Here is a 15,817-nt window from a genome sequence, read left to right on the forward strand (position 1 = left end):
TAGGTTGGAGTCATTAAAACTCGTTTTCAACCACTCCACAAATGTCTTGTTAACAAACAACATCTACTTCGTGCATGACACAAGTACATTTTCCAACAATTGTTTACAGACAGATTATTTCACTTATAATTCACTGTATCACAATTCCAGTGGGTCAGAAGTTTACATACAATAAGTTGACTGTGCCTTTAAAGAGCTTGGACAATTCCAGAAAATGTCATGGCTTTAGAAGCTTCTGATAGGCTAATTGACATAATTTGAGTCAATTGGAGGTGTACCTGTGGACGTATTTCAAGACCTACCTTCAAACTCAGTGCCTCGTTGCTTGACATCATGGGAAAATCAAAAGAAATCAACCAAGACCGCAGAAAAAAATGTGTAAACCTCCACAAGTCTGGATCATCCTTGGGAGCAATTTCCAAACGCCTGAAGGTTCCACGTTCATCTGTACAAACAATAGTACGCAAGTATAAACACCATGGGACCACGCAGCCGTCATACTGCTTAGGAAGGAGATGCGTTCGGTCTCCGAGAGATAAACGTACTTTGGTGCGAAAAGTATAAATCAATCAACAGCAAAGGACCTTGTGAAGATGCTGGAGGAAACAGGTACAAAAGTATCTATATCCACAGTATCCACAGTAAAATGAGTCCTATATCGACATAACCTGAAACGCCACTCAGCAAGGAAGAAGCTACTGTTCCAAAACCGCCATAAAAAAGCCAGACTACGTTTTACAACTGCACATAAGGACAAAGATTGTACTTTTTGGAGAAATGTCCTCTGGTCTGATGAAACAAAAATAGAAGTGTCTGGCCATAATAACCATCGTTATTTTGGGAGGAAAAAGGGGGAGGCTTGCAAGCCGAAGAACACCATCCCGACCGTGAAGCACGTGGGTGGCAGCATCATGTTGTGTGGTTGCTTTGCTGCAGGAGGGACTGGTGCACTTCAGAAAATAGATGGCATCATGAGGGAGGAACATGATGTGGATATATTGAAACAACATCTCAAGACTTCAGTCAGGAAGTTAAAGCTTGTTTGCAAGCTGGCTTTTAAGGACAACAAAGTCAAGGTATTGGAGTGGCCATCACAAAGCCCTAACCTCAATCCCAAAGAAAATTTGTGGGCAGAACTGAAAAAATGTGTGCAAGCAAGGAGGCCTACAATCCTGACTCAGTTATACCAGCTCTGTCAGGAGGAATGGGCCAAAATTCATGCAACTTATTGTGGGAAGCTTGTGGAAGGCTACCCGAAACATTTAACCCAAGTTAAACAATTTAAAGGCAATGCTACCAAATATTAATTGAGTGTATGTAAACTTCTGACCCACTAGGAATATGACGAAATAAATAAATAATTCTCTCTACTATTATTCTGACATTTTACTTTCTTAAAATAAAGTGATGATCCTAACTGACCTAAAACAGTTTTTTTAAGGGATTAAATGTCAGGAATTGTGAAAAACTGAGTTTAAATGTATTTGGCTAGGGTGTATGTAAACTTCCGACTTCAACTGTACTTAAGTATCAAAAGTATAAACCATTTCAAATTCGTTATAATAACCAAACCAGATGGCACAATGTTTTTTAAATTTTATTTACGGATAGACAGAATTATTTGTGTTTGTGAGTCCGCAAGATCAGAGGCAATAGGGATAACCAGGGATGTTCTCTTGATAAGCGTGTGAATTTGACAATTTTCCTGTCCTGCTATCAATGCAAAATGACGTTAGCTAGCTAAATTGAAACTGCTGGGGGAAAGGTACCTAGCTAACTCTCGCCTTAATCACTGCAGTGTAGCTAATGTTAGCTAGTTTTCTAGAAAATAAAAACTATAGCTATATTTTAAAGACTATAGCTATATTTTAAAGACCCTTTTTGTCAAAGTACTTAATTCCACTGCCTGTTTATTTATTAATTGGTGACTGAAAAAGTTGCAAAGAAAAATGTTCCTCCAAATTTCACTGCAAATAGACTAATAGGCTGTATTGGTTGGGTATCATTTGGCTGATGTGGACATTTACATGACAGGCTGACCACACCGCTGGCGTCGCGTGCGCGAGCTTTGCAAAATTAATTTAGAAGTCTATGTTATTCAATTATTGCACCCACACTGCTCGCGCACGCCAATGAGCGTCTGCGTTGCCAAGGGCTAAAATAGAAATCAGTTCTATTTCTGACGCAGATCGCGCTGCAAGTCCTGCCTCTCCTATCTCCTCATGGATTTATAGAAGCAGGTACCCACATGCAATCTCCTCACTGGTTATACCCACGTGGATGACTGAAAGACAAACGAGGTCAGTGGCGGTAATGCATCAAATTTATGAAAATTTCCAATTGCAATATAACGTCAAGAGAATAAAAAGACTGTAAAGAAGAGAGATGACTAGAAATGATTCAGTTGACCGTTTTATGTGTGGATTAATTGGTAGAGTAGAGGACTTTGCATTTCAGGTAAAATAACAACTCAATGTTTATATCCCAAGACAAATTAGCTAGCAACAGCAAGCTAGCTAAATAGGACAAATTAGCTCGCAAGTGCAAGCTAACTAGCTAAATTGCCATAAATGTTTAAGGCTTTTCGACCTGTCCCCAAATTAATATAATTGGTTCAGATATTATAATTGTTTTGATATTTTAACCTGCGTGTCGTGATCGCGTTTGGCGTGGGGGGGACAAAATACATTTGTGCGCGATGGTGCACGTGCTCAGCCGGTTTAGGTTCCGTGTGACTGTTTAGTTTTGCGAAGTTACTGACTTATAGGCATATTGTTATTCATGTTTTTGTTATTGCATTTTAGGTGGAGAGGGAGTAAGATCACTAGAAAGCAGCATGCTGCCACAACCACTGAATACTGGGGCCTGCCTTGGAGTATTGTTGTAATCATCTCCACCACGTGCCTAGAAATCATATGACGAACCTGCATAGACTAACAAAGGGAAATTGTGTATAGGTTTTTGTTCCAGTACTTCACTAACACCTCATTCAACTAATTGTGGTCTTAATTGAACAAAAACTTGCACAGTTTAGTCCCCTGGGACAGAAATCACCCAAGTCTGTGTTACTGAATGAGCTTCCAAAGTTACACCATGTGTGGAACTAATTCTATCATTATTTTACTGGCAAATTTCATCCTACAAATTGACAAAACTTCCTTCAACGTGACAACAGTGACAGAACTCTGAGCGAGCGCAGATTCAAAATCTTCAAGTGTATTTTTTATTCACAGCAGAATATTCATAGTCGTAAATGGACGTGCAGTAATTTTGAATATAAATTATGCTTTCAAATCTTATTGAATGTATTCAAATGTAGAGTTAAAAGTTTTCTTGACCGTTGCTAAACATTTCACACGTCCTGATACCAAGCGTGCAAAATTAAATGACACATTTTGCGAATGGTACTTGCAACCACAAAACTCTATTTGCGACCACAAAATGTAAAATACAAAATTCACATAGTTCTGTCATGATTATAATCCCATACAACATAAACTCTTTCTTATCCTCAGAAGTACACCAAATAAAAACTGTCCTTTTCTCATAATCCTCCCAGCATTTACTTTACCCATCACTCTTCCCACCAGATTGAATATCTCAAATGTATTCCTCAGGTTTGGCAACTCGATATGCCCCTTCTCAATTCTCCCCGTTTCCCATTCTTTTGGACCATAGTCCAATCCTCCTCGCTTTCACCGCCATTAGTTCCAAGATCTACACCTAATCGTGCCATCGTTTTCTCCTTTCCGACCTCTCTCTTTCTGTGTGTGTGAGGGGTATAAACCAATAACAGCAAGGATTTTAGAATATACATTTTATTAATCTGAAAAAAAGTAGAAAAACTGCACTGTGACAAAGCAATGAAGACGATTTTGTTACATACAGATGTGGCAGCATTGAGATGATAACATAGGGTGGTGGAAGCATTGTCTGGAACTGGACTTGGCTGCACTCCTACAGTACATCATAGCTCTCTGACAAAAATATAAACTATGCTTTAGGCTCCTATCAACCAAACCCAAACCAATCCCTTTGGAGTGGGAGTGTGGATTTATGAGTTCTGCCAATGTAGATTAAAGGCCCAATGCAGCCCTTTTATATATATATCAAATCATTTCTGGGTAACAATGAACTACATTACTGTAATAGATTTCCATTAAAATGGGCAAAAATAGCTTTTTTAGCAAAAACAAGAATTTTGCTAGTACTGTCTGGGAGTGGAAAACTAGAAACTAGCTGTTATTGGCAGAGAGGTTTGGAATTCTCTTTGTTATTGGTCTATTAATCACTGTACTGCATGGTGATGTCACCATGAAAAAATGAAAATCCCGCCCATGCAAACCTGCTGATTAGAAGGTCTTGTGTAGATTGTATTTTCAACCAGCAACTATCAGGAAATAACACTGATAAAAAATGTTCTCACACTTTTACAGTGTTATTTTCATCAGCTGTTGTACAATATTATATAAACAATGCATTTTGACTGTACTGGGCCTTTCAGAAAATGAAGATACCTTTTCATAGGGTGATACAGTTACAAGCCTTCTTAAGTTGGCTATAATATGAGCAGTGGTCCTTAATCACATCATGTTGCAGTCCAACTCTTTTGGGGGGATATTTTCTAATGTGAAACTAATTCATATGGGAGGGTTGGTTACGTTGCCGGGTCATTTTCTTTTCCAAATGAAAACAAACATTGTTCTAGTTAACATCAAACAAGAATAGACAATTTAAAACACAATGAAAATGACTTTTCATTCTTTATTGACAGTGTGGAAACTTGTTAGGAAGCAGAATTTGGTCAGTCGTGTTGCTGGAGAGCTGGGCTGTATTCGTTATGACAGGGCCTTTAGGCAGCTGGACAGGAGCCCACACTGACGGCCCCGCTGACCAGGGCAGCTTTGCTGAAGGCCACTTGGCTCTCGTTCACCATCAGGTTCCTCATACAGCCTGTGTAGGCCCTCCTAGTGGCAATGCCCTCTGGGAGAAGAGATTCTAGGAAGATATATAATAAACAACATTATAAACACATTTCCTTTTATTTTGCAAACTCAAGGTTGATAGTGCTGCCTCACCCTGTAACCAAAGGACTCACAGTTTGGATGTGTTTTGTTAGTTGGAATGTCAGATAGTGTCTAGCAAAAAACTATTTTGTGTGAAGTTCAATCATCTTGAAATGCATGGCTTTGCCACTGACCTGGAGCTCCACCAATGAACACAGGGGCCCTGGCATTCTGGGTACTGTGGTAGAGAGGTCCCACCACATGGTTGACATCTGAGTCCACATCCAGCTGGATTACATTGGCATCTCGGATCACTGAACCAGAGGCAGAAAGGACAACAGAACACATTGTTGTCAGCCACTGCACATAACATGGGCCAATCATTGGAAATGAACCGTGGTCCAATACTGTTTAAATCAGGGGCAGTCAATGCAATAAAAGAGATCTCTTACCTGTGATCCTGTGCCAGCTCCCATCACACAGACCCAGTCTAGGAGTGACCTGAGTGAAGAACTCACGGACCCCATTGTTCACCAGCACCACCACCTGTGAGCATAGAACAATACTTGCATTGAAGATCTACTAATAGCAAATTATGACTGATTGCTTTGTATTAGTCGCTTACCGCTCCTCGATGAATATACATCGTTAAGTACTCCTCTGCTGCTGTGTAGACATGCAGTAGTACCCCTGACGCCACACGGGGGCGCACCTCTACCACCAGCTCAAACTTCCGCCCCAGGTTGAACGTGTCATCTTGAGGGAGACGGACAGAAAGAGTAATTCAAGTAAAGTCTGCTCTACCAGCCCCTCTGTCCGTTCGGAACCTCATCTTTAACGCCTGTAACCTGGAATGTTTCACTGCACTTCGGCCCAATGGGGTCGTGTGCACGTGTGAAACTTAGCCAGCCACAGTAGGGTGTGAAATTGCTCTGCACTCGTTCAAACAGCTGCAGCTTGGCTTCCAAGACCTTGGAGATTGCAGCTCTCCTCCACGCCCTCAACTTTTCCACCAGGCCAAATTTTCACCACAGCTGCACTGGGCATATCAAATTCCGATATCCTGACTAGAGCCTCTCTGCTTCCCCGTCTCTGTGGTGATTCGTGAGCGACCCAGGGGTTTTGTCTGCTTTCCAGAGATAATCTGACATGGCGTGTGATATAACTGACACATTGTTTCCAAACAGCTCCAGGCCCTGCCAAAGTGAACCGTGTACAATGATAGGGTGGAGTATGTGCTGAAGATTGCAGGAAAATCAATGTTTCACAAGCTTTTCCTTTGGTATCATACTTCAAATGAATCTGGTAGGGTTCAGCCACAGTATAAAGCCAGAAGGGCCTTGAGGATAATCATATGCCATTACTTTTTTAATTCCTAGCTAAATGGAGAGGCTTGGCAAAGTGTGTTTGTGTCTTACCCAAGACGACATATCCTCCCTCTTCAGAGAAGTATGTCCCCGGCTCAGAGAGTCCCTCGAAGCACGGTGTCACCCCGAAGGCCTGGGACACGGAGGACAGCCATTGGCCATTCAACTGGAAGTTCTTCACACAGCCAGTGAAGCTGTACGCAGAGTTTCTCTATTGGAGACAAATACAGCACAGGAAAGTGTAAATGGGTGGTAGTACAGATATCTGTAGGTAATATGTTCCACTAACAGACCCCAGAGAGGGGTCACATTGATGGTTTATTGTTTTCTGTGGGAAACGTTTCGTCTGAGTACAGCAGTCTGAAGTGAAAATACTTGGATGGCTCCCAGTGTGAACATATGCCAGAAAAGACTAGAGGACCATAAATCATTCCAGACATCTCTTATAATGTTCTTTATCGAAAGGTCAGGATCTTGACTTTTTAGTTCTTCTTATACATTCTTGGCCAGGGTTTTGATATGTTTCCACTGTAAAAACATTCTGCTCCATTTTCCTTCAGTAGGCTATAAGGTCCTGCTCTGTGTCCCAAATTACACCTCATTCCCTATATAGTGCACAACTTTTTGACCCTTGTGAAAAGTAGTACACTACATAGGGAATAGGGTACCATTTGGGGTGCAGCCCTGGGCACTAAGGGGTGTATCTTACCAGTATGTTCTGCTGGGCCCTCCCTGGTGGCACCCCTCCCACATAGAGGGTACTGCTGACGTGCCAGGAGATGTTGGAGCCCTGAGCTCTATCCTCCAGCAGTGTCAGCCCATCAATGATTAATCGGCCCAGATTCCCATCACGAATAAAAATAACCTGCAGGAGGAGAGACAAGACAGGGCTGTTACACTGTCGGGTAGAACTATGTCACTGCTGAAAATGAGTGGCTTATCCCATAGAACAATCTATTTATGTGTGACAGATGTCAGAGGTAAAAGTTATGTGTTTTAGTATATGGTTAATGGGGAATAAGTACACTACCGGTCAAAAGTTTTAGAACACCTACTCATTCAAAGGTTTCTTTATTTTTTACTATTTTATACATTGTATAATAATATTGAAGACATCAAAACTATGAAATAACACATGGAATCATGTAGTAACCAAAAAAGTTTTAAACAAATTTAAAAATATTTTATATTTGAGATTCTTCAAATAGCCACCCTTTGCCTTGATGACAGCTTTGCACACGCTTGGCATTCTCTCAACCAGCTTCACTTGGAATATTTTTCCAACAGTCTTGAAGGAGTTCCCACATATGCTGAGCACTTGTGGCTGCTTTTCCTTCACTCTCCAGTCTGACTCATCCCAAACCATCTCGATTTGGTTGAGGTCGGGGGACTGTGGGGGCCAGGTCATCTGATGCAGCACTCCATCACTCTCCTTCTTGGTAAAATATCCCTTACACAGCCTGGAGGTGTGTTGGGTCATTGTCCTGTTGAAAAATAAATGATGGTATCGCTGCAGAATGCTGTGGTAGCCATGCTGGTTAAGTGTGCCTTGAATTCTAAATAAATCACAGACAGTGTCACCAGCAAAGCACCCCATACCACGACACCTCCTCCTCCATGCTTTACGGTGGGAAATACACATGCGGAGATCCTCCGTTCACCCACACTGCGTCTCACAAAGACACGGCGGTTGGAACCAGTTTGGACTCCAAACCAAAAGACTGGTGGAAATTTGTCCAATGTCCATTGCTCATGTTTCTTGGCCCAAGAAAGTCTCTTCTTCTTATTGGTGTCCTTTAGTGGTGGTTTCTTTGCAGCAATTCGACCATGAAGGCCTGATTCACACAGTCGCCTCTGAACAGTTGATGTTGAGATGTGTCTGTTACTTAAACTCTGTGAATCATTTATTTGGGTTGCAATTTCTGAGGCTGGTAACTCTAATGAACCTATCCTCTGCAGTCTTTCATTCCTGTGGCGGTCCTCATGAGAGCCAGTTTCATCATAGCACTTGATGGTTTTTGAAGCTGCACAAAGTTCTTGAAATGTTCCATATCGATTGACCTTCATGTCTTAAAGTAATGATGGACTGTCGTTTCTCTTTTGCTTATTTGAGCTGTTCTTGCCATAATATGGACTTGGTGTTTTACCAAATAGGGCTATCTTCTGTATACCCCCCTACCTTTTCACAACCCAACTGATTGGCTCAAACGCATTAAGAAGGAAAGAAATTCCACAAGTGAACTTTTAAGAAGGCACACCTGTTAATTGAAATGTATTCCAGGTGACTACCTCATGAGGCAGGTTGAGAGAATGCCAAGAGTGTGCATAGCTGTCATCAAGGCAAAGTGTGGCTATTTGAAGAATCTTAAATATAAAATATATTTTGATTTGTTTAACAATTTTTTGGTTACTACATGATTCCATGTGTTATTTATAGTTTTGATGTCTTCACTATTATTCTACAATGTAGAAAATAGTAACAATTTAGAAAAAACCCTTGAATGAGTAGGTGTTCTAAAACTTTTGTGTATATTTACTTACATTGTGCCATGTTCCGTCATTGTACTTCTCCGGGCTCTTGACCTTGACCTGTTCTTGACCCAGGTTGAAGGTGTACATCAGCTTCCCATGGGAAAGAAACAGAGCCATGTAGTTGTCCTCTGCCTCGTCTGATGCATAAAAGATGAGGCCGAACGGGGACTGGGTCTTCAGGGACAGGGAGAAGTGAGACCTGGGAGGTAAAAGGTGCATTATAAACTGGGTGGTTCGAGCCATGAATGCTGATTGGCAGAAAGCTGTGGTATATTTAAGTAATAAGGCTTAAGAAGGGTTTGAGGGCCTTATTGCTTTTATAAAATGGTTACCGTAATACGGTTTAGAAAAATATGAATAACTTTCTCAGTAAAACATGGGTACATTCGTTTTTGCATTCTGAAGTTGCTACCCAAGCGTGCTGGTCGTTAGTTATTTTCTAATGTTTTGACCCAGTCGTTAATTAGTTTCATTCTACGTTGCTATGCTAAACAAGCCATTGGCTTGTAGCTAGCAGATAATCAATGATGATGAGACAATAACTTCAATAAATATTTATTTAATAAATATCCAATATGGCTACATAGGCCGCACTGCTCTGGTTAATGAATTAATGGGATTCAGAGTGTTTACGGTTTCCATGGTGAATTATTAGTTTTGCGTTCATTTATGGGCTAGCTAGCTAGCTTACAGGCACGGGAGAGACCGCATTTGTAAAATGAAACATTGTTGCACAGGTAGTAGAGGCATACAGGTGTCACGATCGTCGTACGAACTGGAAATATACTCAGACCAACGTGCAACGTGATTTGGGTTCCACATGTTTTAATAAAGGAAACTCACAAAAACAGCAAACTAAATGTGAAGTCATGGAGTGCTCACAGGCAACTACACACAAACAAGATCCCACAAAAACCAGTGGAGAAATTGCTGCCTGAATATGATTCCCAATCAGAGACAACGATAAACAGCTGCCTCTGATTAGGAACCATACCAGGCCAACAGAAATAAATGCATTAGATCACCCATCCTAGTCACACACTGACCTAACCAAAATGGAGAATAAAAAGGCTCTCTATGGTCAGGGCATGACAACAGGACGCCGTGCCTGGACATCGGCGCAGTGGAAGGCAACATCCAACTGTTGCAAACCAAATAGCAGCATGGGAAAATAAAGCTGTAGAGGCTTTTTTCCCAGAGGGGATTATGACATTAACACGTCATGGTTGTCCCACAACTCCCGCATATCAACCAATCAGCATCCAGGATCCAAACAACCTGTTTTATGACAGACCTATACCCACGAGTGTGACACAAAAAACGCTTTACTGTTGTCATTACGTTGGTAGCAATAACGCACCTTGGGAGTTTATGGTATATGGCCAATATACCACGGATGACTTCGCATTGCTTCGTGCTTAAGAACAGCCCTTAGCCGTGGTATAGTGGCCATATATCACACTACCTTGTGCCTTATTGCTTAATTATACTATACTCAGACCATTACTCAGAGACCCAGAGTAAAGTGCATGTGACTAGTACTTAGACCAAGAAAACAGAGTGGAGTTCATGTGTAGAGTGGGTTCATGGTTGACCTCTGGTTGACCTCTGGTCGACCTCTGCTTGACCAATCACCTATGTTGTACCCCCAGGTTGTGTCCCAAATGTCACCCTATTCCCTTCACAATGTACTACCTTTATACAGAGCCCTATAGATGCGGTGAAGAGGTCATTGGAATGCAGACCATGGGGGGATAGAGGAAGGATGCAGGATTGATCTAACAAAGTGGATATTTGTCAAATCCGTCATGGTTGATTTATTGGAACAGGCCCACAATGTGGCTAATAAAGTCTGATATGGATATATTTGGTTGTTTTTGCATAACATTTAGAAGTTGTCTCTTTTCAGGTTGAGATGTGTCTGCTAAATGCTAACTCCCGTTCATATAAGCTGGTAGCATAGAGTAGCTAGCATACATCGGTGGTGGTAGTCAAAGTCATTTTTAACTGTACTGCAGTTGATTGGTGACGATGACATGAACATGTGTTGGGGTTGACATCCATAAAAGCATTATACTCTGATTTGTACCTCAACATAGTGTGAAATACACATATAAACACTAGCCTACATGTAGGATCATTTTGCTGGGGGGCAATGAGGAGATTGGGGATCTTTCCCAGACAGCATCTTTAACCCAGGCGTTTCCATGGCATTTCCATTGTTTTGGTTGAGTTCCATTGACCTCTTTACCACATCTATGGGCCCTGGTCAAAAGTAGTACACTATATAGGGAATAGGGTGCTATTTGGGATGCAAGCCAGGTGTTCTTCCCTTTCCTGGCCTTACCTCTCAGCGAGGGACTCTGGGATGTCAGTGTACTCCTGCCTGCTGTTGGCTATACCCCCGTAGTGGTGGGCGTGGCGGGTGGCATGGGGCCTGGCGGACAGGTAGCATGGTGTCTCTTCTGTCTCTCCTGGCTCCTGGTCATCACTGTTCAGTCCCAACAGGCCTTGTGGCTGGTTGATCTTGTCTCTGCCCACCTTATTGAGAGAATGGAAGTTATTTGACTGTTAGTAGTGGGTCAATGCATGCCTATTGTTCGGTATACAGTATCATCTTTAACGATCAAAATTGGGGGAAGCAGCGCTACTGTTTGCCCCAGCGCCTTTGTTATTGTGGGGAATGGCTCCTCCGGCAGCACGGGGAAAAAACATTGCAGTTCATATTCTGCTGTTCAATTACACGTGCAATGATGTCCGAGGTGTTTGTTGTTTGGGGTGACTTCTTTGTTAATGTATTATCCCAAACGGATGTGGCAGTATCACCAATTAAGGATTCCATCTTTAAGTGTTTATAGACTCTTTTAAGACTTGAAAAGACAGGCATTTTTTATGAATGAATACTGATGACTTTTTTGTATCCGGCAGGCATAAGCTCTTAGAAGCCAAACTCGGGTTCAATGACATGTATTTAAATGATCTTCATTTCTTTACCTTCCTAGTATGGCCCTGGTTGGATTTGGCAGAGTTTTTGCTGTGCTTTGAGAGCAGGGCAGCGGGCGGTCGCTCCACAGGGCAGTCCTGCAGGGAGGTCTGGACATTCTCAGTGTACTTCTGAAAGTCCTCAGGCTCAATGTCCCTGTCTTGTCTGGAGAGAGAGAGCGAGAGAGAGAGAGAGAGAGACTAGCAACTCAGTGCCAAAGACATAAGAGCCATAGAGATACTCACACACACACACACACAACTCTGTCTCCATGGAAACACACTCCATGTCCTCCCACTCGGCTCTCAACAGCAACTCTGCCTGGCTTTCTTCCTCTCATAGATACAGCTAGGCAGCAAGGTTTTCACCAACCGACCTGAGCCAGATGTCCAATGAGCTTGCTATCATAACAACGTTCTCTGGAGAGAAGAGGTGTGTACAACCTTGGACTCGTTCACTTGCTAATATTAGATGCAATCCATTACACTCCATGACGTCAAACGCATTAGGCTTTTAATGTGATCTGAGTGCTGTCGCAGTGAGAGGGGGGCCAGGTCACCTGCTGATGTAGGCGTAGCTGATGCAGCCAGTGAAGTTCTTGATGCTGCTACTGGGAGAGCCTCCTAAGTAGAAGCTCCTCACTGTGGAGGCTGAGGCGGGGGAGGACGGACGTTTCTTCTCATGCTTGTCTTTGTCATCCACCACCAGCTCATATCTGATGGCGATAGATAGTTATCGGTCAATTGTTACAGTGAACAATTATAATACATTTTGCTAGTAAATCACACTTTTAAATATGAAAAAATATCTATGTGGCTTGACAGCGAGGCAATCCGTAAAAAATAATTGCCAGATAAAGGGAGATGTTTTTTACGATACGTTGGATTCTTACTTGTCATTATTCGCTGAAGCTACCAGGAAATGGGTCATTCCATCATTGTACTGCTTCTTGTGTGATTTGACTCTGGTGCCCCTGGAGTTCAATACCACTGCTCCGTTCTCCAGAGCGATGGTAAACTCATCAGACTGAAGGAGGAATAGAGTTTGGAGTTGAACAACAGTTGTATTTCCTTTGCAGTTCCTTTGGAACTCACAAACTCAGCAAAAAAAGAAACATCCCCTTTTCAGGACCCTGTCTTTCAAAGATAATTTGTAAAAATCTGAATAACTTCACAGATCTTTATTGTAAAGGGTTTAAATCCTGTTTCCCATGCTTGTTCAATGAACAATAAACAATTAATGAACATGCACCTGGGGAATGGTCATTAAGACACTAACAGTTTACAGACGGTAGGCAATTAAGATCACAGTTATGAAAACTTAGGACACTAAAGAGGCCTTTCTACTGACTCTGAAAAACACCAAAAGAAAGATGGCCAGGGTCCCTGCTCATCTGCGTGAACATGCCTTAGGCATGCTGCAAGGAGGCATGAGGACTGCAGATGTGGCCAGGGCAATAAATTGCAATGTCCGTACTGTGAGTCGCCTAAGACAGCGCTACAGGGAGACAGGATAGACAGCTGATCGTCCTCGCAGTGGCAAACCACGTGCAACAACACCTGCACAGGATCGGTACATCCTAACATCACACCTGCGGAACAGGTACAGGATGGCAACAACAACTGCCCGAGTTACACCAGGAACGCACAATCCCTCCATCAGTGCTCAGACTGTCCGCAATAGGCTGAGAGAGGCTGGACTGAGGGTTTGTAGGCCTGTTGTAAGGCAGGTCATCACCGGCAACAACGTCGCCTATGGGCACAAACCCACCGTCGCTGGACCAGACAGGACTGGCAAAAATGGTCGGATTTGCGTTTATCGTAGAAGGAATGAACCTAACATCGAGGCCTGTACTCTGGAGCGGGATCGATTTGGAGGTGGAGGGTCCGTCATGGTCTGGGGCGTGGTGTCACAGCATTATCGGATAGAACTTGTTGTCATTGCAGGCAATCTCAACACTGTGTGTTACAGGGAAGACATCCTCCTCCCTCATGTGGTACCCTTCCTGCAGGCTCATCCTGACATGACCCTCCAGCATGACAATGCCACCAGCCATACTGCTCGTTCTGTGTGTGATTTCCTGCAAGACCGGAATGGCAGTGTTCTGCCATAGCCAGTGAAGAGCCCGGATCTCAATCCCATTGAGCACGTCTGGCACCTTTTGGATCGGAGAGTGAGGGCTAAGGCCATTCCCCCCAGAAATGTCTGGGAACTTGCAGGTACCTTGGTGGAAGAGTGGGGTGACATCTCCCAGCAAGAACTGGCAAATCTGGTGCAGTCCATGAGGAGGAGATGCACTGCAGTACTTAATGCAGCTGGTGGCCACACCAGATACTGACTGTTACTTTTGATTTTGACCCCCCCCTTTGTTCAGGGACACATTATTCAATTTCTGATAACCACATGTCTGTGGAACTTGTTCCGTTTATGTCTCAGTTGTTGAATCTTATGTTCATACAAATATTTACACATGTTACGTTTGCTGAAAATAAACGCAGTTGACAGTGAGAGGACGTTTCTTTTGTTGTTGAGTTTATGAAACAAATAAATACAATTCAGGCAAGAATCAATATACCCCTTCGATGTGGTAGAACAGTAGACCAGTAGGCTGCAGTGTCCTGAAGTTCAGGCCACCCTCGAAGGCGTCGAAGGGAGATATCTTTGCTGCAGACCCCAGGTAGCTCTCTCCAGTGAAGTAGGCTTTACGGGACATCTGTTAGAATCCAAGACACAACAGGGACATTGTCAACTATTGTAGTTCAGTTGATTCTGTATACACCACCAATGCTTTGTCTAGTAGCATTTGCTATGGACTACAGTACATACAAAGGACTCCTCAGGACAACCGCTGCTGATGCCAATAGTGCCTGGTTCCTCCAGGAGGTTAAAGTCTTTCTTCTGGAACTGGAAGCCCTTCACACAGCCCTTCAGCCCCATCAGGGAGGATAGCTCAGGCCTGGGGGAGAGGGAATATGCTCATAGTCACATAGGGCCTGCCGTCCAACTGTACTCAGTGTAATGCTAATGTAACAATCTGTTGATATTGTGTTACAATTGTCAACTATGCTTACAAAGGAAGACCTCTTAAGGTCCTTGGATTGGTGTGAGGAAGTGCACATGTGTGATTAGATAACTGACTCACCTGGAGAGGAGAATGCGCGAGGGGGCCCCTCCTATGTAGATATCGGAGAAGGGCAACGTTTTTTTTTCATTCTCCATGGACTTCACGTGACTCTTGTCCACCAATAGAATGATCTTCTTGGAGTAATGATAGATGACTGACACCTATAAAAAGAACAGCACAGCTTAGATTGGATTGGGCCTACTGTTGAAAGGAAATGGATTGCATTCACATCTCAATAGGCACACCCCTCCCGACAGAAAGACAATGGGCTGATTTAGATTTACCTCATGGTATCTTGCGTCATTGATCTGTAGTTTAGGTAAGTTACTCTCCATGACGATCGGGCCTCCGCTGAAGCCAAAATCGTACATGAGACGTAGGAAGCCATTCTTCAACTCTAACAGGAAGAACTTGTCCTGGAATGAATTATTGAACAGTTTTTTTCTAGAGTCATTTTCCCCCAAGTAACATGACGCAGAAAAAGTATTGGTAAATCTCTCTATGCTCTCTGAAGAATTGCAAGGCATAGCATTGCATCACTGACTGACACTATGTTGCTTGTTCAAAAATAAAGGGGACATTTTCGCTACTATATTTACCCCGGTGACCATGAGTAACAGGATGCCGTTGTTTGCTACTGTCCGAACAGCAATGTCAAACCGGGTGACGATGCCAAATTTACCCCTCCTCTCCATGTTGTTGATGAGGGCATATCCAGTTCCGTCAAACAGGTAGCTGGCGATACGGCTCTGCGAGAATGCCAGCTTATACCTGATACGCCAAAGAAAACAATGCTAGAGTTAAG

At 42.9% G+C, this 15,817-nt stretch overlaps 1 protein-coding gene across 1 annotated transcript in view; it reads right to left on the reverse strand.

Moving 5' to 3' along the window:
* Nucleotides 1–3,800: 3,800 nt before the first annotated feature.
* The window catches only part of lama4 (laminin, alpha 4), a 30,604-nt gene continuing 18,587 nt past the window's right edge, over nt 3,801–15,817 (reverse strand). Inside the window, exons 25-40 of the mRNA XM_029676994.2 lie at nt 15,612–15,783; nt 15,297–15,428; nt 15,031–15,173; nt 14,715–14,844; nt 14,464–14,601; nt 12,781–12,914; nt 12,448–12,603; nt 11,900–12,053; nt 11,253–11,446; nt 8,915–9,104; nt 7,083–7,238; nt 6,425–6,584; nt 5,632–5,762; nt 5,459–5,552; nt 5,201–5,320; nt 3,801–4,998 (exon numbers count right to left, since the gene is read on the reverse strand). Of these exons, the coding sequence (XP_029532854.2) occupies nt 4,853–4,998; nt 5,201–5,320; nt 5,459–5,552; nt 5,632–5,762; nt 6,425–6,584; nt 7,083–7,238; nt 8,915–9,104; nt 11,253–11,446; nt 11,900–12,053; nt 12,448–12,603; nt 12,781–12,914; nt 14,464–14,601; nt 14,715–14,844; nt 15,031–15,173; nt 15,297–15,428; nt 15,612–15,783 (2,350 nt within the window). The 3' untranslated portion in view covers nt 3,801–4,852. The remainder of the gene's footprint in view (nt 4,999–5,200; nt 5,321–5,458; nt 5,553–5,631; nt 5,763–6,424; nt 6,585–7,082; nt 7,239–8,914; nt 9,105–11,252; nt 11,447–11,899; nt 12,054–12,447; nt 12,604–12,780; nt 12,915–14,463; nt 14,602–14,714; nt 14,845–15,030; nt 15,174–15,296; nt 15,429–15,611; nt 15,784–15,817) is intronic.

This window comes from Oncorhynchus nerka, linkage group LG13 (genome assembly GCF_034236695.1).
Source record: "Oncorhynchus nerka isolate Pitt River linkage group LG13, Oner_Uvic_2.0, whole genome shotgun sequence".
Lineage (NCBI taxonomy): Eukaryota > Metazoa > Chordata > Actinopteri > Salmoniformes > Salmonidae > Oncorhynchus > Oncorhynchus nerka.